Below are 16,820 nucleotides of genomic sequence, written 5' to 3'. Positions count from 1 at the left end.
CTATGGTTGGATCTCTACTACTACTACTACTACTATTAGGTTTGCTTCCAATATGGATTGGAAGGTTGTTTCATGGATGATATGGTATTTGATGCTGAGCCTTGATCATTGTTTTTGGCCTTTTTTTTATTTTTTTTTTTGGTTGAGTATGGTGTTATGGATTTTTATGGCGGATTTGTGTGATCCATTGCGATTTTTTGTTGGGCCTATAGTTGAGGATAAGGCAAAAAAACCAAAGTGCATATATATGCAACATTGTGTTTCTTGGCAAGTTTGATTTTTTATGGGATTTTTTTTGTGTGTGAGCTGTATTAATTTTTTAAGTAAATGCAATTATAGGGAATTTTTAAGGAAATATTGGTAAATAATATGGGCAGGGTACCCTAAAAAGCAAAAAAAAAAAAAACAAAAAAACATAAAATAAGAAATAAATGAGGGGAATTAAATTTAGGTTTCATTTATTCATTTATTTTGTTTTAGAATATTTGTCTAAAATTTCATTTCAAAGGCAGTAAAGTAATTTTTCTTTTCATTATAAAAAATTCACAAAAAAAAAAAACAAAAACATTACAATAATAATAAAAAAATTAGGACAACTAAAATTAATTATTATTTTTTCCTTAATTATTATTTTATTATTTTTATTATTGTTTCTCTATATTGAAGTTATTCCTCTCTCAGGATCACTTTGTAGGCAATTTTTTTTTCTGAAATGATTCTTTAAGGCCAAATTCAGTCCTCTCTCAGGATCACTTTGTAGGCAATTTTTTTTCTGAAATGATTCTTTAAGGCCAAATTCAGTCAAAATAATAATAAAAAAAGTAGGATAACAAGAATTTAGTTTTAATTTTACTTTTCATTATGAAGAACATGAAAAAAGAACATTTCAATAATAATAAAAAAATTAAGATAACTAAAATTAAGTTTCCTTAATTATTATTTTTTCTCTTTATTGTAGTTATTCCTCTCTCAGGATTAATATTTTGTCAATTTTTTTCTGAAATGATTCTTTAAGGCCAAATTCCGTCAAAATAATAATAAAAAAAGTAGGATAACAAGAATTAAGTTTTAATTTTTCTTTCCATTATGAAGAACATGAAAAAATAACATTACAATAATAATAATAAAAAAATTACGATAACTAAAATTAAATTCCCTTAATTATTATTTTTTTCTCTATATTGAAGTTATTCCTCTGTCAGGATTAATATTTTGGCAATTTTTTTTCTGAAATGTTTCTTTAAGGACAAATTCATTCAATTAAATTTAAAGAAATTTATTTACAAAGTCTGGGAATCTAATTTGTCTTCAATATCGTTTGACAATAATTCTGCTAAGTGTATAAATTTCAAAGAATTCGTTGCTTCTTTAGACATAAAGGGTTTTATTTAACAAAAAAAGCTATTTTATTTATTTGTTTAAAATTCCATTCGGTACTAGTTTTTTCTAATTTTCCAAAACTTTCTAAGGTCATTTGCTTTTAAAATTCACTCATTTTCTTATATATATTAAAATTTCCCCTTTTTAATAATTTTTTTTTTTACTTTTTTGAATCCAATATTCCCATATATGTATATGAGACTACCAGCCATGTTTGCAATAATGTTGTTACACTAACCTAGCAACGCAAGGGCCAGTCCACATAACCAACCAGCCATTTAGCCAAGCAACATGAACACCATCGGCACAAATTTTCAACTTGTTTTACACCATTCAAGCAATGAGTTTTACATTACCAGGCTATCCTAAGGGGGAGAAACAAAAAAAAAACTTCCCATTTAATTTTTTTTACTCCTAAGAAAACATAATAACAAATATGGCCGCCAAAAAAGAACAACCAGTGAAATACAACGCAACATTGGCGAATTATAATAATAACCCAAAGGCCTTTTCCACAAAAAACAGGGGTAATGCAATGCAACCATATAAAAAATAAAATGCAAGCAACTACAGTTCTTCAAATTCAGACTCTTAAGCCTAAAAATATTATTAAAAAAAAAAAAAACATAATAATAATTTTCTTAAGCTAAGGTTCTTCCTGGCAAAACAAAAAAAAAATCGTAATTTTTTCCAATGATTTTTTTTTCTTCATTTTGGCTAGCATGTTTCTGCGAAAATATTTCGTGTTGAAAGATTTTCACATGATGCACAACCCACCAAGCGTAGTTGCATGTTCATAACGTGACTTATGCGTTAATAATAATAATCTTCATCATCGTTGTCGTTTCGGGGGTAAATCTGCAAAAAAACAAACTCCAAAAAAATAATATTGAGCTTCTAGGGATTTACTCTACGCTGGAATTAAAAAGGGAGGTGTAGAAACCATATTATTGCTGCCATGCATCCCTCTTCCATATGCAAACAATTATGATGTCAAAATTGCCTTAGGTTCTATGTTTTTTGGTTAGTTAGTTTATTTTCTTCCTCATCTTGCTTCTTGGGATTTAATGAAAATAATATGTTAATATTCCAAAGCCTAAGGGTAGTAAAAAAAACGAAAATAAAATTAAGGGATTCCAAGAGGGGACAAATAATTAGCTGGAATTGAAGTTATGCCAAAATAAATTGTACAAAAAAATCTTTGTCATAAATTCAAAATTGGCAAAAGTTGAAAATGTATTAAATTATTTAATAATTTGTATTATTTTTATTAAATAATTTAATACATTTTCAAATTTTGCCAATATTGAATTTATGACAAAGATTTTTTTGTACAATTTATTTTGGCATAACTTCAATTCCAGCTAATTATTTGTCCCCAAATAGGCCAAAATATTAAAATATTGTATATTTTTTTTTTAATTGAGCCATTGTGCTTTGAGCGGATTTCAAAATTAATACAAATAGGCCAAAATATTAAAATATTACATATATTTTTTTTAGTGAAACATTTTGCTTAGAGCGGATGGCAAGGTCATTGGGATAGATGTAGAGTCCCTTGTAATATCCTAGATGGGAAAATTTGTTCTTATCAATGAGTGCACTAAACTCAATACAAATTGTAAAAAAATCGAAATTTTCTAATATATTTTCTAATAATAAATATGATAATATTAAAATTAAATTTCCTCCAATATTCAAAATTTATTTGATTTTTATTTTATTAAATGTTCTTGCTTTATTAATTTTAAAAGATAATTTTATATTTACACACTAAAATTGCCGAATTTTAGTTAATGCCAATTGCACAATAACTGTTTTACAATTAATACAAAATAATTTTTTAAATTATTTATATGTTCCTTACATTTGGGTTTAAATTGACCATCATTTTATGCTTATGACAATTTTAATACTAATTTTTCTATTTTAATTAAAAATAATTTATTTACGTAATAATTGAATTTATAAAATAAATTATTTTAACAAAAAAATTAGAAATTATTTTTTTATTTATTTTGGCATTGGTTATCTCTTTTGACTTTAATTTTATTATTATTATTTTTTTTTTGCCTTATTAATTTAAATTAATATTAAATTTTTTGTTTTAATTATTCATTACGCTTATGACAATTTTAATACCAAACATTTTTTATTTAAATTAAATTAAAATTAATGCAAAATAATTTTTTAAATTATTTATATGTTTCTTACATTTGGGTATAGACTGACGATAATTTTATGCTTATGACAATTTTAATACTAGTTTTTCTATTTTATTTATAAATAATTTATTTACGTAATAACTGAATTTATAAAATAAATTAATTAAATGTTTTTCATTAGAAATTATGATTTGGTTATCTCCTTCGACTTTTATTTTATTATTTATTTTTTTTTGCTTTATTAATTTAATTTATTAATTTAAATTAATATTAAATTTTTTGTTTTAATTATTCATTACGCTTATGACAATTTTAATACTAAAAATTTTTTATTTTATTTAATTTTTAATTAATTTTAAAATAATTTAATTTTTATTTGACAAATAATTAAATTTATAAATTAAATAATTTTACTTTAAATTTTAATACATTTTTGTTTAAATTGTTTTTTGGTTATCATTTATTTCATAATTGTTTTAAAATTAATGCAAAATAATTTTTTAAATTATTTATATGTTTTTTACATTTAGGTATAGACTGACGATAATTTTATGCTTATGACAATTTTAATACTAATTTTTCTATTTTAATTATAAATAATTTATTTACGTAATAATTCAATTTATAAAATAAATTAATTTAATAAAAAAAATTTTTTTTGCTTTAATAATTTTAAAAGATACATGTATTATTACCTATATGAATTACACTATTTTAGTTCATGCTAATTTCACAATAATTATTTTAAAATTAATATTAAATACTTTGTTTTAATTATTCATCACGCTTATGACAATTTTAATACCAATTTTTTTTATTTTATTTCATTTTTAATTAATTTTAAAATAATATAATTTTTATATAACAAATATTTAAATTTATAAATTAAATAATTTTACTTTTAATTTTTTGTTTATCATTTAGTTAGGTTATCATTTTAGCCAACCATCTTATTTATATCCACACCTTTTAAATCCTCTTTTTTCCATGACAAAATTATTGCCAAACTAAGAGCACTTTATTTTTCTTCATCTTTGTGTTAGCCATGTAAGATGAATAGAAAAAAAAAAAAACTACTAAATAAACAATTTAAGCTGTCCTCCTTTTTTGGCTGCTGGATTTCGATTTTTAGTTTGGCAAAACTGATAAATCAATAAAAGGTCATTGGAGGGGGTTTGACAATGGCATAAATGATTATTATTTTTGTTTGAAAATTAATAAACCTCTCATTAAATATTTTGTCTGCCATCTTCAAGCCAGGCAAACCAAACATCTAACCATTGATGCAGATGACAAACGATGAACACCCACCCACTCTATGGAGGGGCCAAAACAAAAAAAAAATAGAAACAAAAAATATTACCAGACAAGACATTTGAAGTTGGTAAAACAACACCATGGACAAAAATAAATAAAAAAAAAAAACAATAATATTTTGGACTCGGTGTGGTCTATACACCATGACCAAGGAGAATTCATAAAATGCTCATGCTAACCTAGGCTAGCCCGGTTGCCTAGTCAAGATGGCCAAGTCAACCAGTCATACTCCAGGCCTTAGTCAAAGGAAACTTGTGGGGCGGCCTGATGACGATGATGGTCTGAAAGTCATGTATTTAAAAAGTCATTGTTTTTATTGTCATTTAAGCGTGTTGTACGTGTCGTCTGTAAACACTTGAAATAACAAGCTTTAGCACCCATACACGTCTGCCCAGACAGACAAACTTTAAGGAAATTATTTTTGTTTGAAAAAAAAGCGAGATAGATGGAGACCCCTCATGTAAACTAAGGTTCAAAAAGTCTTGGATTTTTTTTGTATTAGGGCTAACATTGAAGATGAAGCTTTAAGCAAAAATAATCAGATGCTTTATTGAGTTTCAAGTGTTTATGCTAAATTTTGTTAAAAGGAATTATTACCGGCAAGCATGCTAGGTTGAGGGTAAGCAAAAAAAAACACGATCCTATAAATTTGATTATTTTGAAATTCATTTTGAAAAATCATCAACTCCTCTCGATGATTATTTGCTGGGCTAGAAAATAATATTTTCTTAACACTTTATGAAGGAGGCTGGGAAAAAAAACATAAAAACTCATACATAAAGCAATGGACTTTTGGGCTCAAATGCTTGTATTTTTCTGTAGATGATTGTTGAAATCTTGTGTTAAATGATAAATTCTTTTTACACAAATCAAGTCTGCAAAAATGTTTATACAAAAATTTAAAGCAAAAAAAAAAAGCGATAGATATTCTTTCAATATCTATTTGGGCCTGGGTGTTGATAATGATCAGATCAGATGAGTAGTGTACATCATTCACATTTAAATAAATTTTAAAGATTTCTTCGTACATTTGTAATTGTGATGCAAATCTCCATACAAACACCACCATTGAATTGAATACTTTCTTGGTTGTTTTGACTTTAAACAGATTTCCGGTCAAGTTAGCTAAGTACTATAGGCCAAACGCATTAAATAGCAATGGACTTAAAACAATATGTCCGTATGTATGTATATAAGGCTGTATGTTTTTTGCTTCATTCTAAAGCATTTTTCCATTTTTCCCATATTTTCTTATGACCATTGTGGTTTTCCTCACGAAACAAATATGTTTGTTTGAATACCATTTTGTTGGGTTGCCTTGATGAGTTTGATTGGTTGGATTGGATGGGTTTTTTTCTGTTTGCTCATTTCGAACATTTTTCTTTGAGGTATGATTGACAAGCGATTGGCATGATTTTATATAAACAGACAATTGGCCCCCTTTTTCTTTTTTACTATAAATGAATATACAATATAATTTACATATATAATTTTTAAGTATTTTTGTGGAATATATAAAATATGGATATTTATGTGTGTTGTTTTTTGCAATAAATGATTTTGTGTTGATTCATGAATTAAAAAAAATAAATGATTTTTTTTTTAATTTATGTTTTTTAAGTTTTTATAAAAAGGAAATATAATTTAATTTTGTTATTTTGGTTTTAGCCTTTCTTTCATCATTCTTGATAGACTATTTAATTTTTTGTTTAATTAAAATTTCCTAAAATTAAATAACAAATATTTTAATTTTTTTTATTATTGCTGTACTCGTATTATTAGGATTTTTATAAATAAGTACAACAATTTCCTTGTGCCCTTTAGCTTTAATAAAATTCTTAGTAAACATAAAAATTAAAAAAAATATTCTAGAATTAACTGAAGAATAACTTCCCTCCATCATATAATTTTATTTAAAAATGTTAAAAATGTTTCACTCAATTATATTTACAATTAAATATTTGCCCTTTTAATATTAAAATTTCCTAAACTTATATATTCATTTTATATATTTCTATTATTGTTGTTACATGGCATTAACTTATTTGATTTGATTTTATATGATTCTTTTCTTTCTTTTGTTTTATTTTATTTTATTTTATTTCATTTTATTTATTTTATTTTATTTTATTTTATTTATCTTCATTTCTTTTCTTTGTATTTCATTTTATTTTATTTTATTTTATTTTATTTTATTTTATTTTATTTTATTTTATTTTATTTTCTCTTTAGCTTTAACAAAATTCTTAGTAAACATAAAAATTAAAAAATTATCCTAGAATGAACTGAAAAACAACTTCCCTTCATCACATAATTTTATTTGAGGACAAATGTTAAAAATGCTTCACTCAATTATATTTTCAATTAAATAGTTGTCCTTTTAATATTAAAATTTCCCAAATTTAAATATTTATTTTATATTTCTATTATTGTTGTTACATGGCATTAACTTATTTGATTTGATTTTATTTTATTTATGTTTTTATTTTATTTTATTTTATTTTATTTTTTGTATTTTATTTATTTTTTTATTTTATATTATTTTATTTGTCTTCATTTCTTTTCTTTGTATTTCATTTCATTTTATTTTATTTTCTCTTTAGCTTTAATAAAATTTTTAGTAAACATAAAAATTAAAAAAATATCCTAGAATTAACTGAAAATTAACTTCCCTCCATCACATAATTCTATTTGAGGACTAATGTTAAAATTGCTTCACTCGATTATATTTACAATTAAATATTTGTCCTTTTAATATTAAAATTTCCTAAACTTAAATATTTATTTTATATTTCTATTATTGTTGTTACATGACATTACCTTATTTGATTTTGTTTTGTTATATTTTATTTTATTTATCTTCATTTCTTTTCTTTGTATTTCATTTAGTTTCATTTTACTTTATTTTTCTTCATTTCTTTTCTTTGTATTTCATACCATTTTATTTTATTTTATTTTCTCTTTAGCTTTAATAAAATTCTTAGTAAACATAAAAATTAAAAAAAAAATATCCTAGATTTAACCGAAAAATAACTTCCCTCCATCACATAATTCTATTTGAGGACTAATGTTAAAATTGCTTCACTCGATTATATTTACAATTAAATATTTGTCCTTTTAATATTAAAATTTCCTAAACTTAAATATTTATTTTATATTTCTATTATTGTTGTTACATGGCATTACCTTATTTGATTTTGTTTTGTTTTATTTTATTTTATTTTATTTTATTTTATTTTATTTTATTTTATTTTATTTTATTTCATTTTATTTATTTTATTTTATTTTATTTTATCTATCTTCATTTCTTTTCTTTGTATTTCATTTTATTTTATTTTATTTTATTTTCTCTTTAGCTTTAATAAAATTCTTAGTAAACATAAAAATTAAAAAAATATCCTAGAATGAACTGAAAAACAACTTCCCTTCATCACATAATTTTATTTGAGGACAAATGTTAAAAATGCTTCACTCAATTATATTTTCAATTAAATAGTTGTCCTTTTAATATTAAAATTTCCCAAACTTAAATATTTATTTTATATTTCTATTATTGTTGTTACATGGCATTAACTTATTTGATTTGATTTTATTTTATTTATGTTTTTTATTTTATTTTATTTTTTTGTATTTTATTTATTTTTGTATTTTATTTTATTTTATTTTATTTGTCTTCATTTCTTTTCTTTGTATTTCATTTCATTTTATTTTATTTTCTCTTTAGCTTTAATAAAATTTTTAGTAAACATAAAAATTAAAAAAATATCCTAGAATTAACTGAAAATTAACTTCCCTCCATCACATAATTCTATTTGAGGACTAATGTTAAAATTGCTTCACTCGATTATATTTACAATTAAATATTTGTCCTTTTAATATTAAAATTTTCTAAATTAATAATAATAAACTTAAATATTTATTTTATATTTCTATTATTGTTGTTACATGTCATTACCTTATTTGATTTTATTTTATTTCATTTTATTTTATTTTATTTTATTTTATTTTATTTTATTTTATTTCATTTTATTTATTTTGTTTTATTTCATTTTATTTTATTTATTTTATTTTATTTTATTTTATTTATTTTCTCTACATTTTATTTTGTTTGATTTCATTTAATTTTTTTATATTATTTTATTAAAAACCGAAAAACATTTTTTTCATCGTTTCTCTTCAACTTTAATTATTTTCTTATTTAACATAAAAATTAAAATTTTTTGAATTAAATCAAAAATATCTTTTCCCCATCACGTATTACTATTTAAGGGCAAATGGTGAAAATTTATTACTCAATTATATATGTGCATTTTTGTTGTTGTTATTTAATATGGCTTTCGTAGTTTAACGCCAGGTCGAGAATTAAATAAATCGCAAAAATAGTTACCAAGCAGGGATGGAATATTAAAAGGGGGCAATAACTTGAGTTTATAATTGAGTTATTTATTAAATCTTTATTACAAAAAAATTTATATACAAAAACTTTATTTTAAATAAGCTTAGCCTTCGATGCGGAATCCATACCAAAATTCATTTCATTAATATTTATTCCATTTATAATACCCCATGTTCCTATAATGAAAATCGAAAACTATAAATTTTGCAATTTACCATTTACTGAACAGCTCAATGGTTTACTTCATAAATTTTTTAAAGTAATATCCAAATTAATTTTTTTTATTAAAAATTGGAATTTTTCGAAAAATTTCTCCCTTTGGTGGTTTCACAAACCTTCCAATATTGTCAATATTTTCTTTTAATATGTTTTTATATTTTTTTATTATTTTTTTTATTATTTTAAAGTAATGACCCAATAATAATATCCTAAATTGGGCATATAAAAATAGCCTAAAGTTTTAATTCATAATTTTATTTATAAATAATTTTTATTTATTAATTTGTTTAAAAATTATTTTTATTTAATTTTTTTTATATTTTTAAAGTAATGTCCTATTAATTTTTTATTTAATCAATTTTTAACTTTTTTTCCGAAAAAAAAGTATTTTCCTTATTTGTATCGCAAAGTCTCCGCTCCAATTTTCCAAATAATTTTTTTACACAAAGAAAGTTTTATATGTATGTCAGATAAAAATAGTTTAATAATTTTCATTTAATAAATTTATTTATTAATTATTTTTATTTTAAATCGTTTTTGTATTATTTTTTACTAAATATTTTAAAAACAATTTTTTCTTTATTTGTATAACAAAGCCTCCGCTCATGTTTTCCAAATAAATTTTTTCCCACAAAAAAAAAGTCCCATATCCACAATATTGTTTAATCAAAAATTCCCATGATAAGGGTAGAGTGTGGGATAAGCTATATCTAGCTATATAGGCAATGCAGCCGCAATGTAATGCCATGTAACGCGAGTGCAACCGAAAAAAAAACCTACACAACAAATTATGTGGCTTGAATTAAAAGTGCACCGTTTTATATTTTTCGCGTTTTTTTCAGCCTAGAGGCACCTTAACTGTTATTTTCATTTTTACTACTGCGTTTGTGGTAACCGCAACGAATTAAATTGGGTTTTTTGCAGTAATGATGAGTGAATCTATATAATTTTTTTTTCGTTTGTTTTACATCAGGGTAATTTACCATGTTGTTTTCCCCTTCCCCATGGCCAAAGAGGTGGGTAAGCGACAAAAGTGTACATCTTTTATATGTAAAATCTACTATAAATGTAAAATGCATAAAAATATCATATATAACCATAAATTAATCAAGAAAAAGTGTTTTTGTGTTTAACTAAAAAACACACATACACACAAACTCAACATTTGTAGTAAATTGTATTTTTTTCGCAGTTTTTAATTAAAGGCCACAATAGAAAAGAATTTCATTATGTCGTTAGTTTTTCTGGGTGAGTGTTCAACCGCAAAACTATAATAAACTAAAAAAGGGGGAAAAATTAAGAAAATGAAAAAAAAACAAACACAAAAACTGCAAATGATTGCCTTATGGCAGGGCGGAGCTTTGTAAAGAGGGAAAGCATGAATGAAAGAGACCAAAATCTAATATTTTCTTTAGTACTCCAAAATGGTTTTCATCCTTGTAGAATCTCTTAAAAATGCAAGGGAAAAAATAAACTAAAAAGAAAATCGCAAAATTTACTGCAAATTGGAAATTTTTGTAAGTTCATGGAGTCAACATATCAGCAAGGGTTGAATTGGGCGAATGCAACCCCCAAATGCAATTTCTTGGTGGGGTCTTTTCTGTGGTTGAGGACATAAAATGTCTTGTTGCCTTTTAATAATTTTATCAAATGATAAAGATATCTTCGTGCAGTTCATACATATGTAAGATTAAATAAGAAAATTTTGCGAAAAAAAAAATAAAAATATGTTTTCATAAAGAGCTTTAGCGGTGAAATAGGGTCTTTCCAAAATTTAAAATAAACGTTTTGTTATATATATATTTTTTTGAATTATAGTTTCACAACCAAAACATTTCTTACTATATGATTTACTTTGATATTGCATATTTTTAGGGGCTACTTTTTTTTAAGGAAAATTTGAAAATTTTCGATTTGCACAATTTTTTTTCTATAAATTGATTTAAATTAATAATAATTTATTACCTTTAAAGAACAAAATTTTTTGGTTAATTTTATTTTTAATATTTTATATATTTTCCAGCCTGTAAGATTTGCACAACTATTAGAGGAAAAATATGAAATGTATTTTTGAAGCAATATATTAATTAGGTGAAGGGACTTATGCCTGTATTCATAATAATTTACTGACAGTTTATGGAAGGAATTCGTATGGTAATAGTAGGATTAAAGTTTAGTTTAACTTTTATGAATATAGGGGTTAAAGAGTAGACTTGTTTTTGTTTTAAGAAAAGTAAAATTTTTTTAAAACATTCTTTTCATTTTCCCCTTCTTTGTCCCTTACAAGTCATTGTTATAATTTGTTTTAAATTTGTTAACCATAACTGCAATTTTATCTATATGTTTTTACCATAACCAAGTCATTGAAAATATTAGGCTTTAGTTTGAAAAAAAAAAATTGTATTCACTTTATGAAAACAGCTCATTGTAATACTTCTCCCTTGTGAAGATCATCATTGCTGAAACTCATTATCTATGAAAAATAAACCCCTTAAGTGAAAAATACTTGAAAATCACTTGTGATGCCAACAATTTTCAACTTCTTTCTATAGTGGGATTTTTGTTTGCCCTCATACCAAAAAAAAAAAAAAAAGAATTCTAATAAATTATGCATATTGCACTTTGCCTTGCTTATTGGCGAGAATGGATGGATTATGCCTTACTGGCTGGCTGAATGGTTATACAGATAGAGAGATATATAGAGAAGGTGGCTGGATATAGGTTGATTTTTCCTTTTTTTTTGGTTTCAATTTCCAATGATGATACAAGTGGCTTTTGCACATCGTTATTATAACAATAAGCAACACGCCTCAAAGATTACAGAGTTGAGAGAGCGAAAGGCATTTCAAAAAAAAAAAAACTCATTCTTCTTAGCTTTCTTTGTAGAAGATTGTTTTTTTTTTGTCTGAAGTGGTTGTAATCTTTTTGCTGGGGGATCTTAATACCATTCAAGCTCAAGTAGGTGGAATTGTGTTGGTATTATATAGAGGTTTTAGTCTTGGGATTTTTCTTTTTCTTTTTTTGATTCCATCATTTCTATTAAAGTGTTATTAAAGTGCAGTTTTTTCTACTTATGGATCACAGAAAATTGCTTCTCAAGTGCCTTAGAGTATTATGTAAGGCATAAGAAAGATAAAGATTATGTTATGGGGAAAAACACCATTAATCATTTTCCTTAGCCCAGAAATATATATATAAAATTGAGGAAGATTGTAATGTCAAGTGATTTTCAAAAGCTTTTATTTTTTTTTTCAAGCTTAAAAATCCACATCCACACAATTCTTCTTGGCCATATTGATAGGAAGTAGAAATACAATTTCGTAATTTTTTCTTCTTTTGTTTAATAAATCTTAAACATTTTAGAGAATGGTGAATTCATTTGAATTGAATTTAAATATCAAGACCTTGGTAGATTCAGTAGCATTAGTAATTTAACATTTGTTTAAATTTTAGTATTTCACAAAAGAAAAAAAAAACATCAACACCATAACACACCATTGTATTCAAAATACCACAAATTAAAGTATATACCAGAGTATGCGTATATTTTCCATTTATTTGAGGGTGAAAATTTAAATATTTATTTTCCCCCCAAAAAAAAAACCTTAACCAAAAATCCATGAAATTAGTTAAAACTAAAAATCTCTCTAACCTAAATCAACATACAGTAGTTGTATGTATATTTATTTATCCATATCTATATTTATATTGCTCGGTATGGTAGTAGCATTATCATCCAAGCATTTTAGAATCGAGTTTGTCCATAAACTAACCAAGCATTCAGTCATCCCAGAGATATATATTCAAAGTCTCTTCCTTCTATTGTGTGTATTTGTTTGGTGTTTGTTGATGAGCATCAACAGCACCACTATCATCACTAGGGTTTTATGTTGGTTCTTTAGTAGCTGAAATAAAACAAAAAAAATATTTCATATAACAATTGTTTGTCTGGTTTTTGTTGTTGTTGTTGTTTTTAAATTAATATTTGTCATTAAAACCAGAAGACTTGGGCCACATACACAACAAACGACCATAAGCTAATAGTGGAGCTGGTTGGAGTTTTTTTTTTTTCGCCTACTGCCATTGTTTAGCTATTTCATAGACAGGAAAAAGAAAACCATTCAAAGCAAATGATTCACCTAAGGCAGGAAATTCCATATTAAATGGTTAAAGATGATTTTCATGTAAAAAATTTTAATGAAAAAAAAAAAAAAATAACAAAATCAAACGGAAAATAAAAAAAAATAAAAAAAAATATTGCGAAAATAAAATCTTAAAATTTTAATCTCAATCATTAAAAATTAAAAAAAAAAAATATATATAAATAAGATTTTTAAAATTTTCTTAATCTTTTGTGTTATTCTATACTAAAAACCAAAATTGAAATCTTTAAATTATGTTAAAAAGAAACCCTAAAAACTAAATTATTCAAAATTCACTGTAATTTAGAATAAACACAACTTTGAGCTTTTTCATTTTCAGACCTCCTACCAAAGATATATAATATATACATTATATTATACAATTTAAATAAAAGTCCATTTATATACGGAAATACTGAGAAAGATATTGAAAATTTCTATTTACATATATAAATTATTTATAATTTAATTTAATATATTTAATATTTATTTGTGAAGTTTGCAAGGCTTGAGGTCATGTTGTAATAAAACAAAATAAAATCTTAGTTTTTTTTATAGTATTTTATTTTTAATTATTTCCAATATTTCGAACACCATCGTTGTCCGTCTTTAGGGGAAAATTAAATTTTTAACTGGTGGTCTTGTTGTGACTTGCTCGCCACTACGTTTGAGTTTACACAAAAGCCTTACAAAATCCACAAATAATTATACTAAAAGGTCAACTATACAACAACTACAAGAATATATTTAATATTTTCCAAAATCTCCTAAAATTTAATTATTACAGTTAAACTGTAATTTACAAAATATAACAAAAAATCAAATGGAAAATAAAAAAAAAATAAAAAATATTGCGGAAATAAAATTTTAAAATTTTAATCTCAATTATTAAAAATTAAAAAAAAATATATATATAAATAAGATTTAAGTTTAATTTTTTGTGTTATTCTATACTAAAAACCAAAATTTTAAATCCTTAAATTATATTAAAAAACCCCTAAAAATTAAATTATTCAAAATTCACTGTAGTTTAGAATAAAACCAACTTTGAGCTATCTCATTTTCAGACCTCCTAACAAAGATATATAATATATACATTATATTATACAATTTATATTAAAGTCCATTTATATACCGAAATACTGCGAACTATATTGAACATTTCTAATTACATATATAAATTCTTTATAATTTAATTTAATATATTTAATATTTATTTGTGAAGTTTGTAAGGCTTGAGGTCATGTTGTAATAAAACAAAATAAAATCTTAGTTTTTTTATAGTATTTTATTTTTAATTATTTCCAATATTTGGAACACCATGGTTGTCCGTCTTCAGGGAAAATTAAATTTTTAACTGGTGGCCTTGTTGTGACTTGCTCGCCACTACGTTTGAGTTTACACAAAAGCCTTACAAAATCCTAAAAGGTCAACTATACAACAACTACAAGAATATATTTCATATTTTCAAAAATCTGCCAAAATTTATTTGTTACAGTTAAACTGTAATTTTACAAAAAAAAAAAAAAAAAAAAAAATCAACAACAAAAATAGATATGAATATAACAAATGATTAAAAAATCTTGAAATCCCAAAATTATATTAAAATATTCTAAAAATTAAATTATTAAAAATTCACTGCAATAAAATCACATTTGAAAATAGTAGTAAAATTATTTTTTATTTATACTATTTATAGTCATAATAAATTATGAATATAAATAATTACAGAATGTAGGGTATTAACTATACCCAGAGAAGGAATATGATCACCTCAAACATGTTTTAAGAGCAAAATGTTATTTTTGGGTGGTGACCATGTAACATGGTTTTCGCAACCATGTTATTTTCTCGGAAATCATGTATCTGATTTCGGCAAGCAGGTTATATTTGACGAGAAAATAACATTTTAGTGACAAACATGTTACATGGTCACCATACAAAAATAATATTTTGTTCTTGAAACATGTTTGAGGTGATCATATTCCTTCTCTGCGTGTACAAAGGTTTTCGACCCAAGTATTCAAATATTTTTCAAAGCATTTTATAATTTTTTATAACTTTTATAAAAAAATAATTTTAAAAATAATTTTTCCCTTCATATATACATGAATTTATTAATAACATATTTTTTTTCATTATTTTTATTTCAGGTGATGCCAGCAATGCCAGTATAGGTAGTGGTGAAGGCACCGGTGAAGAGGACGATGATGCGAATGGCAAAAAGAACCAAAAGAAACGTGGCATTTTCCCAAAAGTAGCAACAAATATCTTAAGAGCGTGGCTGTTCCAACATTTAACGGTAAGTATGAGTACAAGATTTCCTTTCAAGTTTATAGATTTGCCAAAAAATCAGTAAATTTACGCCATTTTGTTTATAAAACAACACGAACTAAAAATGACCAAACGAACGAACGAATGAGTGAGTGAGTGAGCAATGGCAATCAGTCAGCAAAAATATGCCATATATGAGATATCACAAATGCCCACCACCAGACGGCGACGAAAGAACGACCAACCAACCAAACAAAACGACTGCCATATTAAATGTCGATAATTAACCGTTTAGTAGCCTATAATTATCAAAAAAAAAAAAAATGAAGTTAAAAACCCCCCATATAAAACTGGCTTTGCAGACGACGACGACAACGACTAACGCAATCCAACAAATAAGCCATAATGCAACTCAACACTGACTGAACCCCAAGAAGAAATAGCAACAAATAATATTGCTGCAAACATACGCATAACAGAGCAAAATTTTTTCGTATGTTTAATGTCTGCTGGGCTACTCAACCAGCCAACCAACTAAGCCATCACATTCAAGACAGAGAAAACTTTCAAGCCTCTATGTGCAAAGTAACACAAGAAAAGTTGCAATGCCAGCAAACTGCAGATAGGGATGTCAGTTGGGAAATTTGGAAATTTAAATCGCCGTATATATCAAAAATAATTTAATAATAATTATATACACTTTTACATTTTTAGTGTATTTTAATTTCGGCATAATCCCTGAATTTTTTTTTAGATTTTATTTTTAAAGATTTTTTTAATTTAATTTAAATAATTATGGGAAAAAATTTTCTTTGCATTTTCCTTTCCATAAAATTCCCCTAATAACCCTGATTTTTTTCTATATGACATCTCTAATTTGCATTTATGATTTCCCCCTCAAGCCATCATACATTTAGACGGACTATA

General features: G+C 24.3%; 1 protein-coding gene across 2 annotated transcripts in view; it reads left to right on the top strand.

Annotated features, from left to right (window-relative positions):
* Window positions 1-16,820, top strand: part of hth (Meis homeobox homothorax) — a 267,103-nt gene that overhangs the window by 228,214 nt on the left and 22,069 nt on the right. For both annotated transcript variants that reach the window (XM_075295992.1, XM_075295919.1), the window contains one exon: window positions 15,773-15,921. In XM_075295992.1, coding sequence (XP_075152107.1) covers window positions 15,773-15,921 — 149 coding nt within the window. The remainder of the gene's footprint in view (window positions 1-15,772; window positions 15,922-16,820) is intronic.

The sequence above is a fragment of the Haematobia irritans genome, chromosome 1 (genome assembly GCF_050003625.1).
Source record: "Haematobia irritans isolate KBUSLIRL chromosome 1, ASM5000362v1, whole genome shotgun sequence".
Taxonomy (NCBI): Eukaryota; Metazoa; Arthropoda; class Insecta; order Diptera; family Muscidae; genus Haematobia; species Haematobia irritans.
The sequence above is the reverse complement of the archived record's forward strand: the minus strand, read 5'-3'. Positions and strand labels throughout refer to the sequence as shown.